This window comes from Xenopus laevis, chromosome 1L, assembly GCF_017654675.1.
Source record: "Xenopus laevis strain J_2021 chromosome 1L, Xenopus_laevis_v10.1, whole genome shotgun sequence".
In the NCBI taxonomy this organism is placed as follows: domain Eukaryota; kingdom Metazoa; phylum Chordata; class Amphibia; order Anura; family Pipidae; genus Xenopus; species Xenopus laevis.
Genome location: NC_054371.1, coordinates 208,656,312 through 208,676,188, shown reverse-complemented (window position 1 = coordinate 208,676,188; position 19,877 = coordinate 208,656,312). Strand labels below are relative to the sequence as shown.

Here is a 19,877-nt window from a genome sequence, read left to right as displayed (position 1 = left end):
CCTGGTGAAATGGGACCTGTGAAAGGAGCAAAAAAAAAAAAAAAAAAAAAAAAAAAAAGGGGGGGGGGGGCTGAGCATGGCCACAGAGTATACAGACCTTCATACATATATGTTAGGTATCTATAAAAAGCCAAACAACAACGCATTTCAGTGCACACAAGGTAGTACAAAACAAAACTCATTGTCGGTTCCCATGACATGTTGCAGAATTGCATCAGTGTGTCAGTTAGATTATCGAAACAGAGTCTTGAGTACGGAGCAGTTGTATCTTCTGTAGTATACCCATCTGTACACAGTTATATGTGGGAAGGGGGGTCAAAAAAAAAAAAAAAAAGGGGGGGGGAGGAGGGAGAGTCCCCGTAGGTAGAGCGACAGTCTTGCAATCTTTTGATGCATCCAGGGGAGGGAGAAAAGATTAAATACACAAAGAGAAAAAAAAAAAAAAAAAAAGGGGGAATTCAATTATATAGCAGTGCGGTCCAGCAATCACGTTTAGGTAATAGGCCGGGGTGACATGAAGTTCCTAAGCCAATCCCAGGAGGAGCAATGGTAAGGCGTACAGGGGGCTACTGAAGCATAGTCTTAAACAATGAAAAGTTCGACACTGGTGCCTGTGGCATGTTTTGCGGTATGTAGAAAGCGATGGGAAAATTATGGGCCAGCACACCCCCAAAAAAAAAAAAAAAAAAAGGGGGGAAAAAAGGGGGGGGGGGGTGTAATGCCATATGCATCAATCATACGTGAGGCCACATGCCCAGTCTGTAAATAGTGTAACTTGTGTAAACTTAGCGTGCGCCAAGACTTAACTGAAAACTTAAAGAGAGAATGTAGGCTAGACTAGGGAGCCATGCATAGTCTCCTGGTTGAACCTACTCACGGCTGAGGCCCTCATTTGTTGAAGCTCGTGCAGGCGCGGGCTGTTCACCATAAACATACTTTGCCCATTCTGTGAGGTCCACCGGGGGTGTACCTGTGCCCCGAAAGAATGCTTCTCCGTCATCCGGCTCTCTCAGACTGTAGTTTTTCCCATTATGGTGCGCTACGAGAGAGAAAGGGAATCCCCACTTGTAAGGTATGTTACGGTCCCTCAGCTTACTGGTGACTTCGCGCAGTAGTCGTCTCTGGGCAATGGTGGTTTGTGCCAGGTCCTGAAACAATTCTATGGAGTCTTCTCCCATCTGTAGGCTGGGGGTCTCCCGAGCTTTGGAGAGAATACGCTCTTTGGTTGTGAAGCTATGGAGGCAGCACAGGATGTCTCTGGGCTTGTCTTTTCTGCCGCCATATACTCTGTGGAAGCGGTCCACTGCTATGTCGTGGTCTAGATTCGGGCCTAGCAAGCCATTAAACAGGTTGAGGATCCGTTGTTTGGCTTCAGTAATTTGCAGGTCTTCCGGAACTCCTCGAATGCGTATGTTATGGCGTCTGTTTCTATTCTCGGCATCCTCTAGCCCTCTCCGTAGAAGGAATAATTGCCTCGTATGCAGACGGATGGTGGAGTCATGTTGGGCCTGCTTCTGCTCCGTGTCCGTTTGACGCGTCTCCATTTTCACGAGTCGCGTGGAGAGTGCTGAGAGCTCCGTTTTGATTATCGCCGTCTCGCTCCTCTGCGCGTCCTTAATGTCCGCCAGTAGTTGTAGAAGGTCTGCTTTAGTGGGAAGGGTGGCCATGAAGTCCGACAGCTTGTTAGCGGGTGTATTCTGTCTGGTCGGCGAAGCTGCACGTGATGAGGCCTCGCTGCCGTCCTCCATGTTGGGCTCTTGGGTAGCCGTATCTCCCTGCTTGCCAAAGAAATCAGCGATTTCCTTCGCTTTTTTTTGCGAATGCGGTCGCTGGCTAAGTGGGGTGCTAGTCCCTTTCGATGTTCTGCCCATCTTCACCTATTTAACAGTCCAGAGGCTGATTTACCGAGTCCCGGTGTGGAGAGCCTAGATTTATGTGTCTGCTCTCACCGCCATTAGGCCACGCCCCCTCCCGGCTCAGATTTCCATCATAGTAATACAACAGTTTGGCTTAATCCAATCATTGGCCATAGGGTCAAACAAGTGGATTTTATAGTCTACGGCCAGTTTAAGACTATTTGCAAATGCTTTTAATTTTTTATGTTTTTTTTTAATTGTTCAGGTGCACCCCAGTTTAGAATTTCAGCAGCTGTCTGGTTGCTAGGGTCTGTATACCTTAGTAACCAGGCAGTGGTTTAATTGAAAGACTGGAATATAAATAGGAAAGAGTCTAAATAGAAAGAACCAATAAAAAGTAGCAATCACATAACACTAACTTCACATAGCAACAAAATTTGGCTGATGGGGTCAGTGTCTCCCATCTGACAGCTGGAAAAGTCAGAGGGCAAAATCTATGATAATTAATGTAAATTTTCCCAGTGAGAAAGTGGGAATTATAAGTACAGTGTGGTCCAATAAACAGTGACTGCTCATTTGGCAACCTCACCAAACAAGTGGATCGTACCATGTGCAGCCAGCAATCCACAGCAAGAAATTCTAGACGCTTCTTTTATTTCTGAAATCCATAACTGACCGATATAAAATTATTTTAATTACTTTGGCCCAAATCATTTATTTTAAATAAAATATAAAAGCATCCCACATGAAAGTCTTAGAATAAATCAGCAAGAGACTATTATTGCTAAAGAGCCCTTGGTGAGTTGCCATTAGACAATTCCGCCATTGTCATTCCAAGACAACTTTTTTCTTTTTTACGCTTGTCCGGGCCTATTGCTATATAAACATGCCAAGAGAAAGGCCAAATTTCCACTAGAAATGAGGCAAGATTAAAGCCTGTGCCTCACTCAGCATCAGGGTGTTAAATCCTTGATGCCAGCGGCTGGCACTCCATCAAGAGTAGCTATAAAGCACACATTGGGTTTCATTTTACTCCTTTCATGTGATTTCCAGTATTATAAAAAGTTACATTATAGGCAATGGCTGTATTGTGAGACACAGTGTGGCGATTGTAACCGATATTCAGGCAGTTTTTGGCCAACAACGTAGCCATTGTAGTTCACACATACAACTGGATATTGATTGGTAATTCAGGTTTATATTAAAAGGTTGACAAATGAGGTGGCCAAGTGGACTGATCAGCTGTGGGGGCAGCTAAAATGATATTGTTTTAAAACATGCAAATGTATATAGACATATATTGGACTTACAACAATAATACAGAATGGGATCATGATTCCCCCCAATAAGCCATATGAAATGGTGTCTTCTTTGTATGGATACCGGAGTGAATCATCATTACAGAAAAATCCTCTTTGGAAGGGGGTATGCTTCAAATTGAGAATTGCAAAAGGCAATCCGGCTACAGTAAAAGGAAGAGAAATAGGCGTTAACACAGGCAATGTAACAAATCACTGGGGTGCAGCAGTTAAATTAATAGAGGAGACGGGAAGGGTAAGCAGAAAACGCAGAGAAGCAAGCAACAGAGGCAGTTCACTGTATATGGGGGATATGCAGCCAAGACAACACTATACTATAGCTTTTAAGGACTGTAATGTAATGACGTGAAATGAATCACCTGCAGGGTTAAAGGAGAACTAAACTCTAAAAATGAATATGGATAAAAATGCCATATTTTACAAACTGAATGAATTGTACCAGCCTAAAGTGTCAGCTTGTCAATAGCAGCAATGATCCAGGACTTCAAACTTGTCACAGGGGGTCACCATCTTGGAAAGTGTCTGTGACACTGACATGCTCAGTGGGCTCTGAGCAGCCGAGCAATCTATTTCTCCTCCCTGCCTTCTATAGGAGATAGCCAGCGAGGAGAAATTGAGCGCCACACGATGGATTGTCGCCCTGTCACCTTTTCTGAGGAGCACAAAGTTTCAGTAAGTTATTTCTTAATAAACACTTTGCGATGTTAAAGTTAAATATGTCTTGGTGTTTTTTTTTGTTATATACAAACACATTTTTTCAAAAACATTTTTGATGTTACTGGTCCTATAAGAAGCTAATCCTAGGGGTCGTTGCAAATTATCAAGCAGAAAATGAGGTTGATCTGTAATATAAGCTGATGCTACAGGGATGATTATTAAATTCTGATGCTAATTGCACTGGTTTCTGTGCTGTCATGTAGTAATTATCTGTATTAATTACTAATCAGCCTTATATTGTGACATTTCTATTCTATGTGTACTGTATATTGTGAGTCGGTCCCTAAGCTCAATAAGTGACAGCAGCACAGAGCATGTGCAGTGAATCAGCAGAAAAGAAGATGGGGAGCTACTGGGGCATCTTTGGAGACACAGACCTTTACTGCTAAAGGGCTGTGGTTGCCTTGGGCTGGTACAGAAGCCCAAAACATAATATACAACATTTATAGCCTACTTCTGTAGTTAAGCTTTAGTTTTCCTTTAATGTGTTCCTATAGAACAGTATTAGCATTTCCTATTGCAAAAATGTTATATGACCACAGCCTGAGGTCACAAAAGGCCTCTCTAATAAGGGTATGGGGATCAGGCAATATTGCAAAGGGGAAAAAAACAATGTGTGCCCATTATAGGCATGAGGCTCCCCAGATATTTATTTATATTTACTAAATCAGAAATGTCCAACACGCAGCCCTCTAAATGTTGCTCAACTACAACTTGCACGATCCCATCAAATGGCATTTGTATTTCAGCTGCATATGGATGGGCTGGAAAGCTGGGAGTTCTAGTTCATCACCGTCTGAAGGCTGCCAATTACTACTCATTGCACCAGTGATTTTTGAAAGCAAGAAGGTTAAATGCAATTTCATATTTGCTCTGTCCAACAAAATTACTTTACTATAAACTGTGCTACAATAGATATGAAAAGGAAGGGGTATTGTTTGGTGCAGTCTATGAGTAGGGGACATGTACTGCCTGAATCACCTGGTGTCTGATCACATACATGCACTAGTAAGTGTCAATCACTGTCATGGGCACAGGCTGTCTACTTTGTGAGGAATTCTGGTTATTAAAGGGGTGGTTCACCTTTAAGTTCATGTTTAATATATATATATATATATATATATATATATATATATATATATATATATATATATATATATATATATATATATATATATATATATATATATATATATATATATATATATATATATATATATCGATAGTGGGACGCACATCCATTCAAATGGACAATGTCTGGGTGCCAGTCGTAAAGTAAATAAATATATCCCAGCAGATGACGGCACACCAAAAAATGTAGCAAAATGCAAAAGAAGTTAAGTTAAATCAGGTTTATTATGAGATATATATATATATATATATATATATATATATATATATATATATATATATATATATATATATATATATATAATATATATATATATATATATAGATATATATATAGCAGAAATGTAGAAAATACCCGCACTCCTTCACAGCTTGCCGGGTGCTAGGTCAAATGTAGTTATATATGAAAAAATGGCAGAAAGGACCAGCACTCCGTGTTCCAAAAGAATTCAACAGTTTATTCAAAACTCACAGTGTCTCACACACATATATACAGCCTTAAAGGACTGTTATTTTTAGATGGGGTCAACGACCCCCATTGAAAGCCGGAAACAGTCAGAAGAAGAAGGTAAATAATTTAAAAACTATAAAAAAAAAAGAAAAAATGAAGCCCAGTTGAAAGGTATATATATCTATCCCGGTATCCCATTATGTCAGTCCAACACTATATTATACTTGAATAAAAGGGGACATTAAAATAAAAATCATAATATCATGTTCTAAAGTTTAAGTTTAGTAGTTTCACAAACCAAAGGGATTTTCTCGCTATATCAAAGTTCTTAGTAAACAAACAACCACCCAACAAAAAACCCTACAAATTAAGGCCCATGGCCCAAATAGTAATTATAGGTGTGATGCCCATAGGAAAAAGGCATTGCAGCGTATGGTGGTTACATGTAGAAATATCAGCATGTTATTTTCCGGTCATTCTTTTGGGTTTCACTAAGGTATAAAGTGATAGAGGTGGAAAGTGTTTTACACATTTTCAGATTAAGTTTCATACATTTAATGATACATAGAATCAGAGCAAAGCCGGCAACACACGTATCAATTAGCCGAAGGTTTGGCTGAGAAATGTATCGAACTGTAACAAAATAGAATCTTAGCGAACTGGTTTACCGGAGTCATTATTGGGAAACATGAAGTGGTGAAAACAAAAAAAATTTATTTTTTAAAACTGAAATTTTATAATAAGATAGAAAGGGTTATTATTTGTGATTAGTGATGGGCGAATTTCTCCCGTTTCGGTTTGCAGAAAAATTCAAGTCGAAAAAGGATGCCCGTGTAAATTTTGGACGCGAATACGAAAAGTCACTCGCGTAAATTTTGACACCAGCGTAAAAGTCAATGGGCGTCCAAATAGTGTTGTCCAAAAATTTTTTGGCGCTGGTGAATGTTCGTTGGAGTTTTGCGAATTTGCAGGCGGCAAAACGTGGAAATTCGCTGCAAATTCCCGCCAGGCGAATTTATTCGCCCATCACTATTTTTGATAGTGAAGTATCCCATTAAGGAAAAGTGCGCTCACATTGCTGGATATCAGGTTTACATATTTTTAACCTAATAACCCACATATAGAGGAATTTTGGCAAGTCTTACATGTAAATAGCAACAGACAAGTCGCACTTTCCTCATAAAACTTATGCCAAAACTGGCTCAGCCAGGAAAGGCCAGAAAGCCATTGTTCATGACAGATCCAACTCCCGTCACAAACAACCGGTTTCATAGGTGTGACATCCTCAGCACGTATAATCAGTGCGTGACAGTTCCATACAAGAATTTACAGTAAATGTTCGCTTTCATTCTAATGCTGCTTTTCTCAGGACAATGGAGAATAGAAGGAGAATAGAAGTCTACTCACAAATGTACAACATTATGGCGCTGATTTATCAAAAATCAAGTTGGGCTTTTTTCATGATTCAAGATAAAAAGCAGTGAAAAAACAGGAGTACAAATATGCTTAAGAATATTCTTTGTAACTTTGAATAGTCGCCATTTATTAAAGAATAAAACAAAATCACCAGAAAAAACTCGGCAAGTATAAGCAGGCAGGGTTGTATAGAAGTCAATGGCCCCTATAGGTCAAGATAAACAAATTATTTTGGAATATCCCTACAATATACGCCACATTCCTGAGCTATTGTCAAAGTCTGCTATTGATGGATTTTACGCAATGTACAGCATCTTACTTCAGGCTCAATGATGGTGATGGTGTTGATATTAGGTTGAGCTAATGATATTTCGAATGGAAAAGGCTGGAGAGACAGAACAGTTCTTGGGATGCAACAATTAGCGAAACACAGCACACTGGCTGTAACACCCATATCTGAGTGTATATAAAATAGGTGGGGCTGGCTATTTTTGGAGTTCCTGTTTGCATCTTTAATTACTGCCAGACTGTTTAGTAATGAAGGAGCAAACATGCAATTAAGGCATAATTATACAAAAACAACCTATTATAACGCTTTTATAGCAGCATTTAGACGGAATCTCAAGGTCGCAGTGACATGAAATTCTTGATACCTGCCCCTAATTTGCACAAGTGGCTAGTTTACCAGTTCAGAAGGTCCCCTAACCAGGAGAATGCTTATTTTAAAAAAGATGAACTTTGTTTTGGCCAGTTCTTTATATTATTATGTATTATTTATTGAGAGGCGACATATTCTTCAGTGCTTTACGGAGATCACACATCATTCATAGCAGTCCCTGCCCCAGCAGATCTCTCAATCTGTGGTCCATAATATTACACTTACAGACACTATGGTCAGTTCTATCTATATGTTTTTGGAGTGTGGGAGGAGTGTGGGAGGAAATCGGAGTACATGGAGGCAGGGTTGGACTGTAGCGATGTGCGGATCAGGGTTTTCCGCACCCGACCCTAACCCGTCCCTGCTGCCACCTGCTCCCGGGTCCTTTTATAGACCCGCGCCACCCCGCCGATGACGTCACAATAGGGACGGGGTGAGCAGACGCGAGACTATAAAACCGGAACCCGGAAGTCGTATGCCGGCATTTGAAGGTGGCGGGGAGAGCAGGAGAAGAGCTCAACCTGCACCCGCCCGCGAGGAGCAATGCAAAGTCGACCCAAACCCGCCCGACCCGTGGGTCGGCCCACACATCACTATTGGACTGGGCCGGAAATTGCGGTAAGGGGTGTTCAGCGGAGGGCTGGGTTTTGGAGGAGCTGGGGCTCTTAACTGGGGTCCGACACTGCATGGAGGAAACCTACACAGTAGTGATGTGCTGGCCGCCCCGATACCCGGGGTTTACCTGCGGTGCGGGTGCGGGTTGAGCTCTTCTCCTGCTCTCCCCGCCACCTTCAAATGCCGTTATCCGACTTCCGGTTTTATAGTCTCGCGTCTGCTTGCTCCGCCCCTTTTGTGACATCATAAGTGGGGGTCTATAAAAGGGCCGCTGAAGCGTGGGTACGGACGGGCAGCAGGTCAGGAAAACCCTGACCCGCACATCACTACTACACAGACATGAAGAAAACATACAAACTCCTTGCAGATAGTTCCCAGGTTATGTCTGCTCAGATATTTTCATAGGGATTATTTCACTGTCTTCCTGAGCCTGTATGGGGAACATGTATTACACTGCATGTCTGCTGGCCTTTGGCAATATTCCTTTATATCTGGGTAATGTATTCCAGTATCCTTGCTTTGATTATTTAACCTTAAACATTATGTCGTTGTTCCATGTTCTTCTGCCTCAAGGTCACATAGATTTGGGTGAAATGTAATGATTTGTGTCAGGCCTGGGCAGAGTTTAAACTGGAGAAATTTCCATGGCAGTCTTTTATAAATATGAAGCAATCACTGCAACAAAACGACTTCACTTTGTGATGAAAACTCAACAATGCCTGTGGGGAGAGGACAAGGGGTAAAGAAATGGATTTTTATATATAACAGTTCCAAAAGAGGAACAAAAATGCAGGAAGGAAACTTGTAGGTTCCCAACCGGTAAACCCTTTATGCACAGTCAATTCATAGTTTTGGTGGATAAAGAAGTACAGTAAAAATTATTTCATTCAGAAAAATGACGCATATTTTTTATTTTTCTCCTTTTCTGTCAGTACTCAGACACACTGAAAACTATAACTTTATTACCGAGTGATTTATATAACTCACACCATTCAAATTCCAGAGAAATTAATTAATGAGCATGCAAATTACATATACGGTTACAACTGCCCCGGACTTCACTTCTATCTGCCAGGTTGTTTACTTTCATTTGGCTTCCAAAATAAGCAGTACCGTTTTAGCACTCGCCTGCTGCTATTATATAAACATCAACAATGCCAACAAAACATACTCATGGCTGCTTTTCCTGTTAACATCCAAATCCAAGGAGAGTGCAAGCCTAGAGCAGGTTTCCTTCGGACTTCCTCGCCAAATGAGAACATTGAGACCAGCAAAGCTACTTCTATATGTCTGCATTCAACTGGATGGATTGGATTATCCTTCTGCGCTGCTTGGAGAATAACTTAAAGGGGAACTTCAGCTTCCAAACCAAAATGTGTTATAGAGGCCCACATAACACAGAAACCCCTAATATACCCATCACAGTTGCATGTTTCTTCAAAAGGTATGAATAAATGCCATTTTCTATGCTGAAATCCAGTTGTTTAACATTTCTCTTTCTGCATCATTTGAAATCCTGGCAGAGAAGGAGGGACTAAACACTGATGTTACAAATTGTAACAACTTCTCCACAGTTTATGGACAGCATGCAGGAACTACATAACCCACAATGCATTGCACTGGGATGTTTCTTTCCTTATTGAAATCATGTGTGCAGGGAATTATGGGGTTTGGAGGATGCACTCGGAGGACAGATGGCTGTTGATACAAAGTAATAGTAGTCAGGCAGCTCAGCAAAGTAGTCAGACTGATCAGCAGGAAAGCAGGGAGCTAGGCTTAGGGAACGGTCACAGACCATTAAAGTCATAAAAAGTCTGCATATTTTTTTAATTGTTTACTTTTCAAAAAACTTAAAGTTATGTTTTTGTGGAATTCCCCTTTAACATTAGCATTACTGATACCAAACAGTCATTTTTCAGTATGGATTCACCAAATCCATAATTATTGGATTCAACCACATTACCCTATCTTCCAAAAAAGAATAAAGAACCTAATAGGATTACACATGAAAGGTATAATCATTGGACCAGGGTATTTCTGTTTAGGAATGCACCAAATCCATGATTTTAGGATCTGCCCGGATCCCTAATCCTTTGTGATTTTTGTGATCCACAATTTTGTCAGCCAAATACCAAACCGAATCCCAACCCTAATTTGCATATGTACATTAGCAAAATGAGGGGGGGGGGGAAGAACCATGTGGTTACAAAATGTTTGACTTTCTTGTTTGTGTGCTGAAAAGCCATGTGCTTTTTTGGATTCGGATTAGGTTCGGCCAGGCACTTGGATTCGGCTGAATCCTGCCGAATCCCGAACTGAATCCTGGATTCGGTGCATCCCTAATTTCTGTAAAAGCTTCTTCACTGTGATCTTTTTCCTCTTTTTTTTTTTTCACGCCCAGGCAGTGCAGTAAAGTGAAAAGGTGCCTGCCTGGACCAGAATGAAAAGAAAATGGAACAAGATGGTGACTTTTACAATAGAATCTGGGGCTGAAGCAGTTTTTAAAAAAACAGGTGCCTGGAAATCAGGTAAACAATTATAATAAAGGGGGGGGGTACCGAATATTTGCCCCCTCCCCCAGTGATTTGTTCTCCTTTAAGCAAAGTCATAAATGTGTCACCCTCAATTTGACAGCTCTTTAAACCTATACATGAAACAGATTGCAAAATCTAAAGCATTCACATTCAAGTACCAAGTGATGCAGTGATTTTTAGTTTCCCGGTTACATGTTACTGGAAGCAGTACACGATATTATGTACATTGATATTATTCACATGATCTTTAATGTTCGGATTCTGCTCAGCCAAATACTGCAAAGGGTACAGGATCAAAGTTTGCACCAGGCCTAACAAGCCACAGTAACCCAAACATGTTTGTTTTCGAACAGAAGACCAATAAATGCTATATGCAGAATTTTTCTTGCTTCAGACGGCAACATTCCAGATGTTGCTGAACTATCAATATCAAACCCACAGCCTGGTGCTGGATTGTGGATCAACAACAACAACTGGAATAGCGACGTCTGTCCAGTGCTGGATTTTGGTCCATCCTAGGCAGCAGACCACAATGCACATGTGCAGAAGAGACGTAGTGCATGTGTGGCAAGAAAGAGATGTAATATGCATGCGCACTACAACACTCCAGGCCCTCCAGCAGTCTAGTGAATGTATTTTTTTGGGGGGTGGGGTGGTTTATCATATAGGCACCAGAGGGCATCGCCCCTAAAACCTGCTGCCCTAGGCATGGGCCCTCGAGTGCCTATACTGTATAGTAAATACAGCCCCACGTCTATTGCAACACATACACACAAAAAAAGAAATCTACAAATGTGTTACCCAGTTATTTTATAGACATGAGACAGGAGGTGACAAAACAATACACAAATGTGTTTATGGGGTGTAGGCCAAGTGCTGCATCACCGCCCTTAGTTTTGAGATCATTCTGGATCATTTGCAAATATGCAGAAACGCCTCATCTTGAAAGGAATCTATTTAAAGAAGGGAGGTGCAGAAGAGCAAGAATTATTTCGGATTTAATGCTACGTTAAAGCTCCAGAAGTTCTGTCAAAACAACCACAGTCCTGTCACCTCAATAAATATTTAGCATGGATTGCAGGGCACTCCTCTACCATACAATACATCATTTATTTATTTTTTTACCAGAGATTCCCACACAACCATTAGAAAATGAGGTCCAACACCCTTTTAATCTCTTAGGAAAACAATTGTTGTGTTGCTTCATAATAGTAAAGCCAGAGCCTGGATTTTGATATGCAGCTATTTATTTGCTTTCTGAGTGTGTGGTGTGTAATATTTGCAGATACTATAGTCGTTTTCAGACTTTTTGGGTTCAAGATTCAACATCTGACCAGGGTCCCTCATACTCATGTAGAAAAGTTACAGATACACATAAAAATGTTGTGGTATACATTATACTGCTGAAGTGAGTTGTAAGGAGCTAATGATCCTTAGAACTCAACACTACAACCGGGCATACATGTCTAGATGGCTGGCAGTTGGTTAAAACTGACCACCACACTGATGGGGTTTAAGGCAGTGGAGTGCATATTTTTGCTAGTAGAGACAATAGCCTAAAGCCTCCGAGCACATACAAAGAGCAGCCAGTAGGAACACTCCTTGATTATGAAACTCCCAAGCAGACAAACTTTGTTCCACTTGTGAATAAGAACACAATGACATACAGTTACTATTAAAAGCACATGCAAAGACACAAAACTATGTTTCAAACTGTGCTATACAAAGGGCACCTGTTGTGTGACCATATTAAACGTTTATGTCTGCAAGTTTTCGGGTGAGGGGAGCTTCTTCCACTCTCCTTCAGTGCCATTCTATTTCAGAATGACATTTTTTTAGTACATCACATGATAAAAATAAAAAGGGGACCATACAGTGGAACATGCTTTTATTGTGACAATTCCTTTGTGTATCACAAAGTTTGATTCCACTTGGAAGGCAATCATTATTCTCTCCAGGCTTTTACAATAAAAAGTCAGGGCCCCCTTCTGTTTGACTCATGCTAGCCATGAACTGGCCAATGTAGGCCTATTTAGCAAATGGCTATGGTTAATGGCACGTGGAGCACATTTCTCTTTTCCATAACCTTTTAACAAAATGTTTTTAACTGCCTGCCGGGTGATTAAAAAAAAAACCTCATGCAATAACAGATCTCATGCATGGAAATATTACATTATTTATGTAAGCTTAATTTTAGAAAAAGTCCAACTATGATTGAGACGGTTGTCAGCAAACAAAACAAATGTTTTTACTAAGTGCACAATCTTTTTATTTCCAAAAACAAGAGGATTAGTCCAACAAGTTTTCTGCTGAAATTTATAACACATTTCTGTTCATCACTGAGAACTATTTTAGTGGGTGGTTCAATCGAGGCCTTAAAAAGTACATTGTAGTTGGGGGAAAAGGAGATCTATCAAATACAGCCTTGCCCATTGTTTAAAAATAAACAAAAATACCCCACTAACACTGAACCGCAGCCAACTTTTGTCAGATTATGCAATGTGGGGAAAGAAAGCCAACTTTTACATTAGGGTTCAGCTACGGTGGTCTCAAGCATTTCTCTCAAACAACATAAAAAATGGCAATGTCATCATTTCTTTCACAGGCACAAGTGTTTTTCTGAGGATGCATCACCAGCAACAAGCAGTACAGCAGCTCCTACTTAAATGCATCAGTGCAAATGACCAATGTGACGAACGTTTGGTGCAAATAAAAAACCCAATGCCCTTATGCTGAATTACAGTACTTCTGGATTCATTATGACTATCCTGAGCTTGAATATATTTATGCAGCATATTACAAAGCCAGTTCATCATTCCTATCAGTCCCTGCTCCAATGGAGCTTACAATCTAAGGTCGCTGTCCCACTCTCCCCCTTGCCCCAGCTACTAAAGACTAGATGATTTCTTAGCATGAAGCGCAAAAACCCATCCCACATTCCTGCCATATGAGCTCTAAATGTCAGCAGAGGATTCCAACTGGCAGATAACGAAGTTATTGTGTTATTGCAGTATCTACTTTTATCCAATCTGTGTTGCTTTGTCTCACTCACACAAACAGCACACAGCGGTTTCATTATAGTCTGTGGTGATGTCACAGCCCATTTCCAACAATGAGACAAGTAGGATAACTGCGTTTACAGCCCGCAAATACCATGTGAACAATAAACTGATACATTACATGGAATGCAAATATTCTGCTTGGAAATATCAAGCATGATATAAAATTATGTGCAAATAGCAATGGGCAAAAATGAATTCAGAATCTTGCATCGATCCATGCCCCTTTCGTTGTTGTTGAACTGCATCTGTCCATTGCCCCAACAGCTGCTGGAAGTTGTTCTTAAACTAGTTAGCACTGCTGTCTCCATCTTGCCCTATTCTACCTGCCATTCATTTGTCCTATAACTGCTGCCCAGTTAGGTCTCCGTGAGAGAGGCTTTTGACACCTTCCCCTGTTAGGAACCCTAAATGGTATAAAATAACACAAAATGAAACCTTTATTTCTAGTGATTTAGCCCATTTGAATACAGAGCCCATACACTGTTAAGACATTTTAAAAAATGTTAGAGAGAACTGAATGGACCACAGCTGTTTTAATATGTAAATGTTGAAGCAGGACTAGAGGTAATAAAAAACAATAAAACTAGAGAATAAAAGCAAAATAATTTTAGAACCCCAGAGACTTCTACAAGATGACTTTTTTCATAAAAAAATTGCTCATCAGTCAGGGCTCAACTGGGCTCTTTATACTCTATATTGAAAAAAAATGGATAAGAGTATTCAGTTTGAGTGTGCCAGACAGCCTAGAGACGGTTACTTACAGAGCAAATGGGCACAGTGAATCCCACTGAGTAGAGAACAGTGGATGTGACGGTGCTGTCATGGAAAGGGTACTTGATGCTGTCGTCATCACAGAAAAACCCTCTCTGATATGGCTTTTTTGTGATCAGCTTTAGAACGCCCAATGGCAAGGCAGCTGTTGGGAGAATGGGGGAAAAAAATTAAAAACATTAAGAAATCGGGTTCGCCGCTGACTGGTGCAGGAAAGGGGGGACTGTGATGCAAAATGTGCTCTGCGGTTTTGTGCAAGCCATGCATGCAAAGGAACAATACATAAAAATATCAAGGCAACTATAGGAAAATGCAACCAATGCCTGGTAGGTGCTTTGCTTTGATCTTTTAGATTTAATTAAACGCATTTCTCTTCTTGCAAAGACGTTGACATGGAATTGTAATTTAGAAAAAAATATTTTCTATAAATACATTAAGTAGTTAAGCTCTCACACTCGGTATGGGAACAAAATGCAACATTCAGTTGTGGTTTGTGTACTTGATAATAATAATACAAGGCTATGTTTGGTTACTATGCAGCTGGCTGTGCTTCAGAATTCATTCCTTGATATTTTTTTATTATTATTATTACATAAAACATTGCTCAGTTGTTGATGGTTTAAAGTTTATTTGGTGCTGTGTGGTTCATCTTCAAGTTACCTTTTAGTATGTTATAGAATGGCCAATTTCTAAGCAACTTTTCATCTGGCCTTCATTTTGTGTTGTTTATAGTTTTTGAGTTATTTGCTTTTACTCTTCCGACTCTTTCCAGCTTTCAAATGGAAGTCACTGACCCAATTGCACCCAATGCTCTGTAAGGCTACAAATGTATTGTTATTGCTACTTTTTAATAATCGTATTTCTATTCAGGTCCTCTGCTATTCATATTCCAGTAGCTTCATCAAATCAATGCATGGTTACTAGGGTAATTTGGACCCTAGCAACTTGCAAATAGCTGAACTTGCAAACTGGAGAGCTGCTGAATAAAAGCGAAATAAAGCAAAAACCACAAATAATAAAAAAGGAAAACCAGCTGCAAATTGTCTCAGAATATCACTTTCTTCGTCATACTGAACAATACTGATGTGCAGGAGAAAAAGTCGACTGGCACCTGCCTTCTCCCCTCTTTTTATAGACCCCAGATGACATCACAAAAGCCAGAAACTGGCAGTGTAAGGTCGCGGGCGGGGAGAGCAGGCAGAAGAGCAAATGGTGTTCCAAGGTCATACTTATGGGCATGGGTCCGGCCTGCACATCACTAGTGATTAAAGAGATAAACATATAAAACTATATCTATTCTTGTTTTGCTTTTCCTACCATAAAAAAAAAAAAAGAGGTATTACAACTGTCACATTAAGTCTTGCATAAGCCACCATATTTACACCATTTCTTACCTACTAATAGACAAACAAAACCACAAAATAAACAAACCACAGAATAAAATTTGATGTTGTTATTTGAGATATGGGCCATTAAGTGTTTCCATTATACAATAGATTATTCTAGATATCTAGTAACATGCCCAGTTAAGCACAAGAACTACAGTGTTATAATGCTTCAAGAACAAAGTTCTATGGCATACACAGCTAGCATATATTCATATAACCCTTTCAAGGGCCACTATACCATGACATTTTCAGTAGAATAGTTCTTATAATAGTGCAATACCTAATCCTATCTCTTCTAGAAATTCTTGGTTCTGGGTGTCAGAGACCCAAGGCACCTGACACTGGTACTATGGTCCTATCGGACAAAATTGCATTTTCTATACTATACTTGCATAATACCCCTTATATGTAGATAGCACATTTTTATTACAAGAATCAAGGGAACAGCACTGTGCACTACTTCTATTCTGTGCGAACACATTGCAATGGTCTTGTAGGAAAACTGTAGTGAGAACCTTTAGGACTATTTATAGGGCCTACGTCTTTATAAACTAACAGAAGAGAATGAAAAAAACATTAAACTAGACAAAGCAAAATGTGGTCTGTACTTTCTGAGACAGGAAACCATCAAAACACGTCAGGCCTCCATATAACAGTCACGGCAATCACAATGACCTGAACAATTAGCAAAAAGAAATGCAGCTATGGTGACCCTGCACTATACAGATACACACGCAAATTGCATTGCTATTGGAGTACAACTGAAATATGGTGGGCCACTGCTTCTTCAGCCCTCTTCTAGTGGATCCAGAAAGAGTAAGGCAAAGCTGTAATTGGAGCAGTCTCCAATTTGCTTTAGAAGATAAAACATTCTTCTTCATTACAAAATAGCATGGCAATGGGGCTAGTCAGGGAGTAACACTATATAACAACAGTCTGCAAGTTTCTGCATGTGAAGGTTTATTAGAGTGAGTGGGAGAGATATAGATATAGATATATATATATAGATAGATAGAGATATATATATATGTGTTTAGTATAGAAGTAAAACAAGTAAATCTCCTGGCAAGAGCCGTTGAATTACACCCTACCTTGTAATACTCTAATTATCCATCCCACGTTTGCCCTGGTTTAATATTTCATTAAATAGGGAAGGGCGGAGAGGGAGGGTAAGCAATGACCTCAAGCACTTGCACAGTAACAAAGCTTTTAGTCTCCAATAGAAAGGAGCAGAATATTATGAAGTCAGGAGAATTTAAAGTCATTCAGTCACCCAAGGGCATGTAAGTATAAGATACAGCAAGATATCTGGCAAGCTTTATGGCACTACTGATCCTGCTTTTAACAGGATTCCCGACATGTTTCTACTTCCATGTTATCATAACATTCCTGGGAAACCAGTAAGACAATGGGAAGGCTATGAAAGATCCTGGTCTTACAACATGATAGCTGTTCCTAATAGTCCTGAAATAGCATCAAGCCAGTATGTTTGATTTTTTAAATTAACTGGATATGAGGAAAAAGAATCAATGGCACCACCTTAAAGGCAGGATATAACATGAATATGCTATTTTAACATATCTGAGCTGATGAAGAGAAAGGGGTGTGAAATCACTGTGAATTAGTGTGAATAGTATAAGTGTATAATGCAACTCAGTATTCCACAGGGTCAAATTGAGCCAGCTACCGACCCAAAATAGAGACTCACACAATTCCCTTTATTTTTATGGTATAGACAATACTGTGCACCACTAATACAGGCAGGGAAACACTAATAAACTACACTTGTGAAATCATATAGAAGCTCACTCACCGCACAAACCCTGCCCAGCTTATGATGTGCTTAGGTAATTTGTCATTAACCAAGCACCAATCATATGCTTAAAGGAGAACAAAACCCTAAAAATTAATATGGATAAAAATTCCATATTTTATATAGTGAACTTATTGCACCAGTCTAAAATGTTCAGCTTCTCAATAGCAGCAATTATCCAGGACTTCAAACTTGTCACAGGGGGTCACCATCTTGGAAAGTGTCTCGGACACTCACATGCTCAGTGGGCTCTGAGCAGCTGTTGAGAAGCTAAGCTTAGGGGTTGTCACAAATTATCAAGCAGAAATTAGGTTTGTCTATAATACAAGATGATGCTACAGGGCTGATTATTCAATTCTGATGCCAATTGCACTGGTTTCTGTGCTGCCATGTAGTAATTATCTGTATTAATTACTAATCAGCCTTATATTGTGACATTTCTATTCTATGTGTACAGTATATTGTGAGTGGGTCCCTAAGCTCAGTAAGTGACAGCAGCACAGAGCATGTGCAGTGAATCAGAAGAAAAGCAGATGGGGAGCTACTGGGGCATCTTTGGAGGCTTTGGTTGCCTTGGGCTGGTACAGAAACCCAAAACATAATGTACAACATTTCTAGCTACTGCTTTAGTTAAGCTTTAGTTCGGCTTTAAGGTAGATAGCGGTCACAGAACATAAAGCTCATGTAGCTCCACACTTGGCAGATTTATCAAAAATTTAGAGCTTAATAAATAAACACACACCCACGTTCTATGGATTCCTAATGGATTTTCAGAATAGTATTTATCAATAATTCACCATTTGATCAATACGGTCCTAAAAATCCCATAGGAATCCATAGAACATGGGTGAGTTTTTATTTTATAAGCGCTAAACTCACATTTTAATAAAACTGCCCCTTAGGGTTTCTGATCCTTTACCCTTCAGAACACAACAGAATTAGTAATGCTCCTCCTCCCCTTTCTCCGTGTTGCCTTTGTTCCTACTCAGAACAGACAACATATTGTTAATATGACAAGAAGCAGCGTTCATACATCCCCAGTCTAAACATTACCACACAAGGCCAGCATTGCCTGGCAAGACGGTGCCCTGGGCACATAAAATGTTAAATATTTCCCAGAGTTCCAATTAACACTACAGTGTAGAACCCTTGCACCACAATAAAAAAAATTCTGGCTTTAATAATGAGATATTTTAACAATTATATTACAGAAAACCTGCATCTGGAAATTAAAACGAACATTATTCTTACTTCAGGAGGAATTTAGCTGCCAAAGCTAGTTATTTTATACCGCTACTGTTCAAATATGGAACTTAGCTCAGCACTAATATTTACATTTCCGAATAGTTAATAGTGTGTGTACTGGGAAATGATTATAGAAGAGAAAAGTAGCTTCTTTCTCTTCTTACTAGAGGGGGTACACCAGTATGTTTTCATATTTCCTTTGCAGGCTATTTAAGGTACGGTAAATTAAATGTATTTTAGCCTGGTCAAGGGAGCTCCATTTTCTTTATCAGGGTTGTCACCGGTCTAGTTTTTGACAGTTCAGTTTTTGAATAGGCTCCTCCTGCCTGGGTTGCACAGGTTGTAAAACCAGAAAATTTCACCCCATTTTGTGGCCTCATAGCTTCACTAAACTTGCCCCATGATGTCACAGGTTCAACCCTTTATCTGGATTTTGCAGCTAAAAAAGGTGGCAACCCTATTCTCAACTCAATGTTCATGGCAAGTTTTGTTGCTTAATCTTTTTTTTCATGGCACAAGTCAATTTAAGCTGGCCATACACAGTAATAGTGTCATATGAAACAACGTATAGCAAAATGTGAAAACATGTATGGTGGCACCAAAGATCCTGGCCAATATTCAGGTAGTATCTATTGGGCAGCCTTCAAAATGTAAACGCCAGTGGTTGTAACCTATGTCCCATAGGTCTCAAGTATCAGCATTTTCCAAAATCCCAGTTTATATCATATCTTTCCAATCCAGGAATGAGTAACTCCAGAGCCTTCAAGTACAGTTACATGTATCTTATCAACAGCATACAAAGTGTAGGTCAGTGACAGTTGCAGGGTCGCTGGCTGCCCATGCCCAATACAAGTTTTTAGGTTGCCATTTTGGGTTCAGGAATTAAGTTATTATTTCTGGC

The 19,877-nt window shown here is 39.9% G+C and overlaps 1 protein-coding gene across 1 annotated transcript in view; it reads right to left on the bottom strand.

Annotated features, from left to right (window-relative positions):
• The window catches only part of plpp1.L (phospholipid phosphatase 1 L homeolog), a gene marked incomplete at its 5' end in the record, with an annotated part of 67,822 nt that overhangs the window by 28,256 nt on the left and 19,689 nt on the right, over nucleotides 1–19,877 (bottom strand). The window contains 1 exon segment of the mRNA NM_001096564.1: nucleotides 3,167–3,318. Coding sequence (NP_001090033.1) covers nucleotides 3,167–3,318 — 152 coding nt within the window.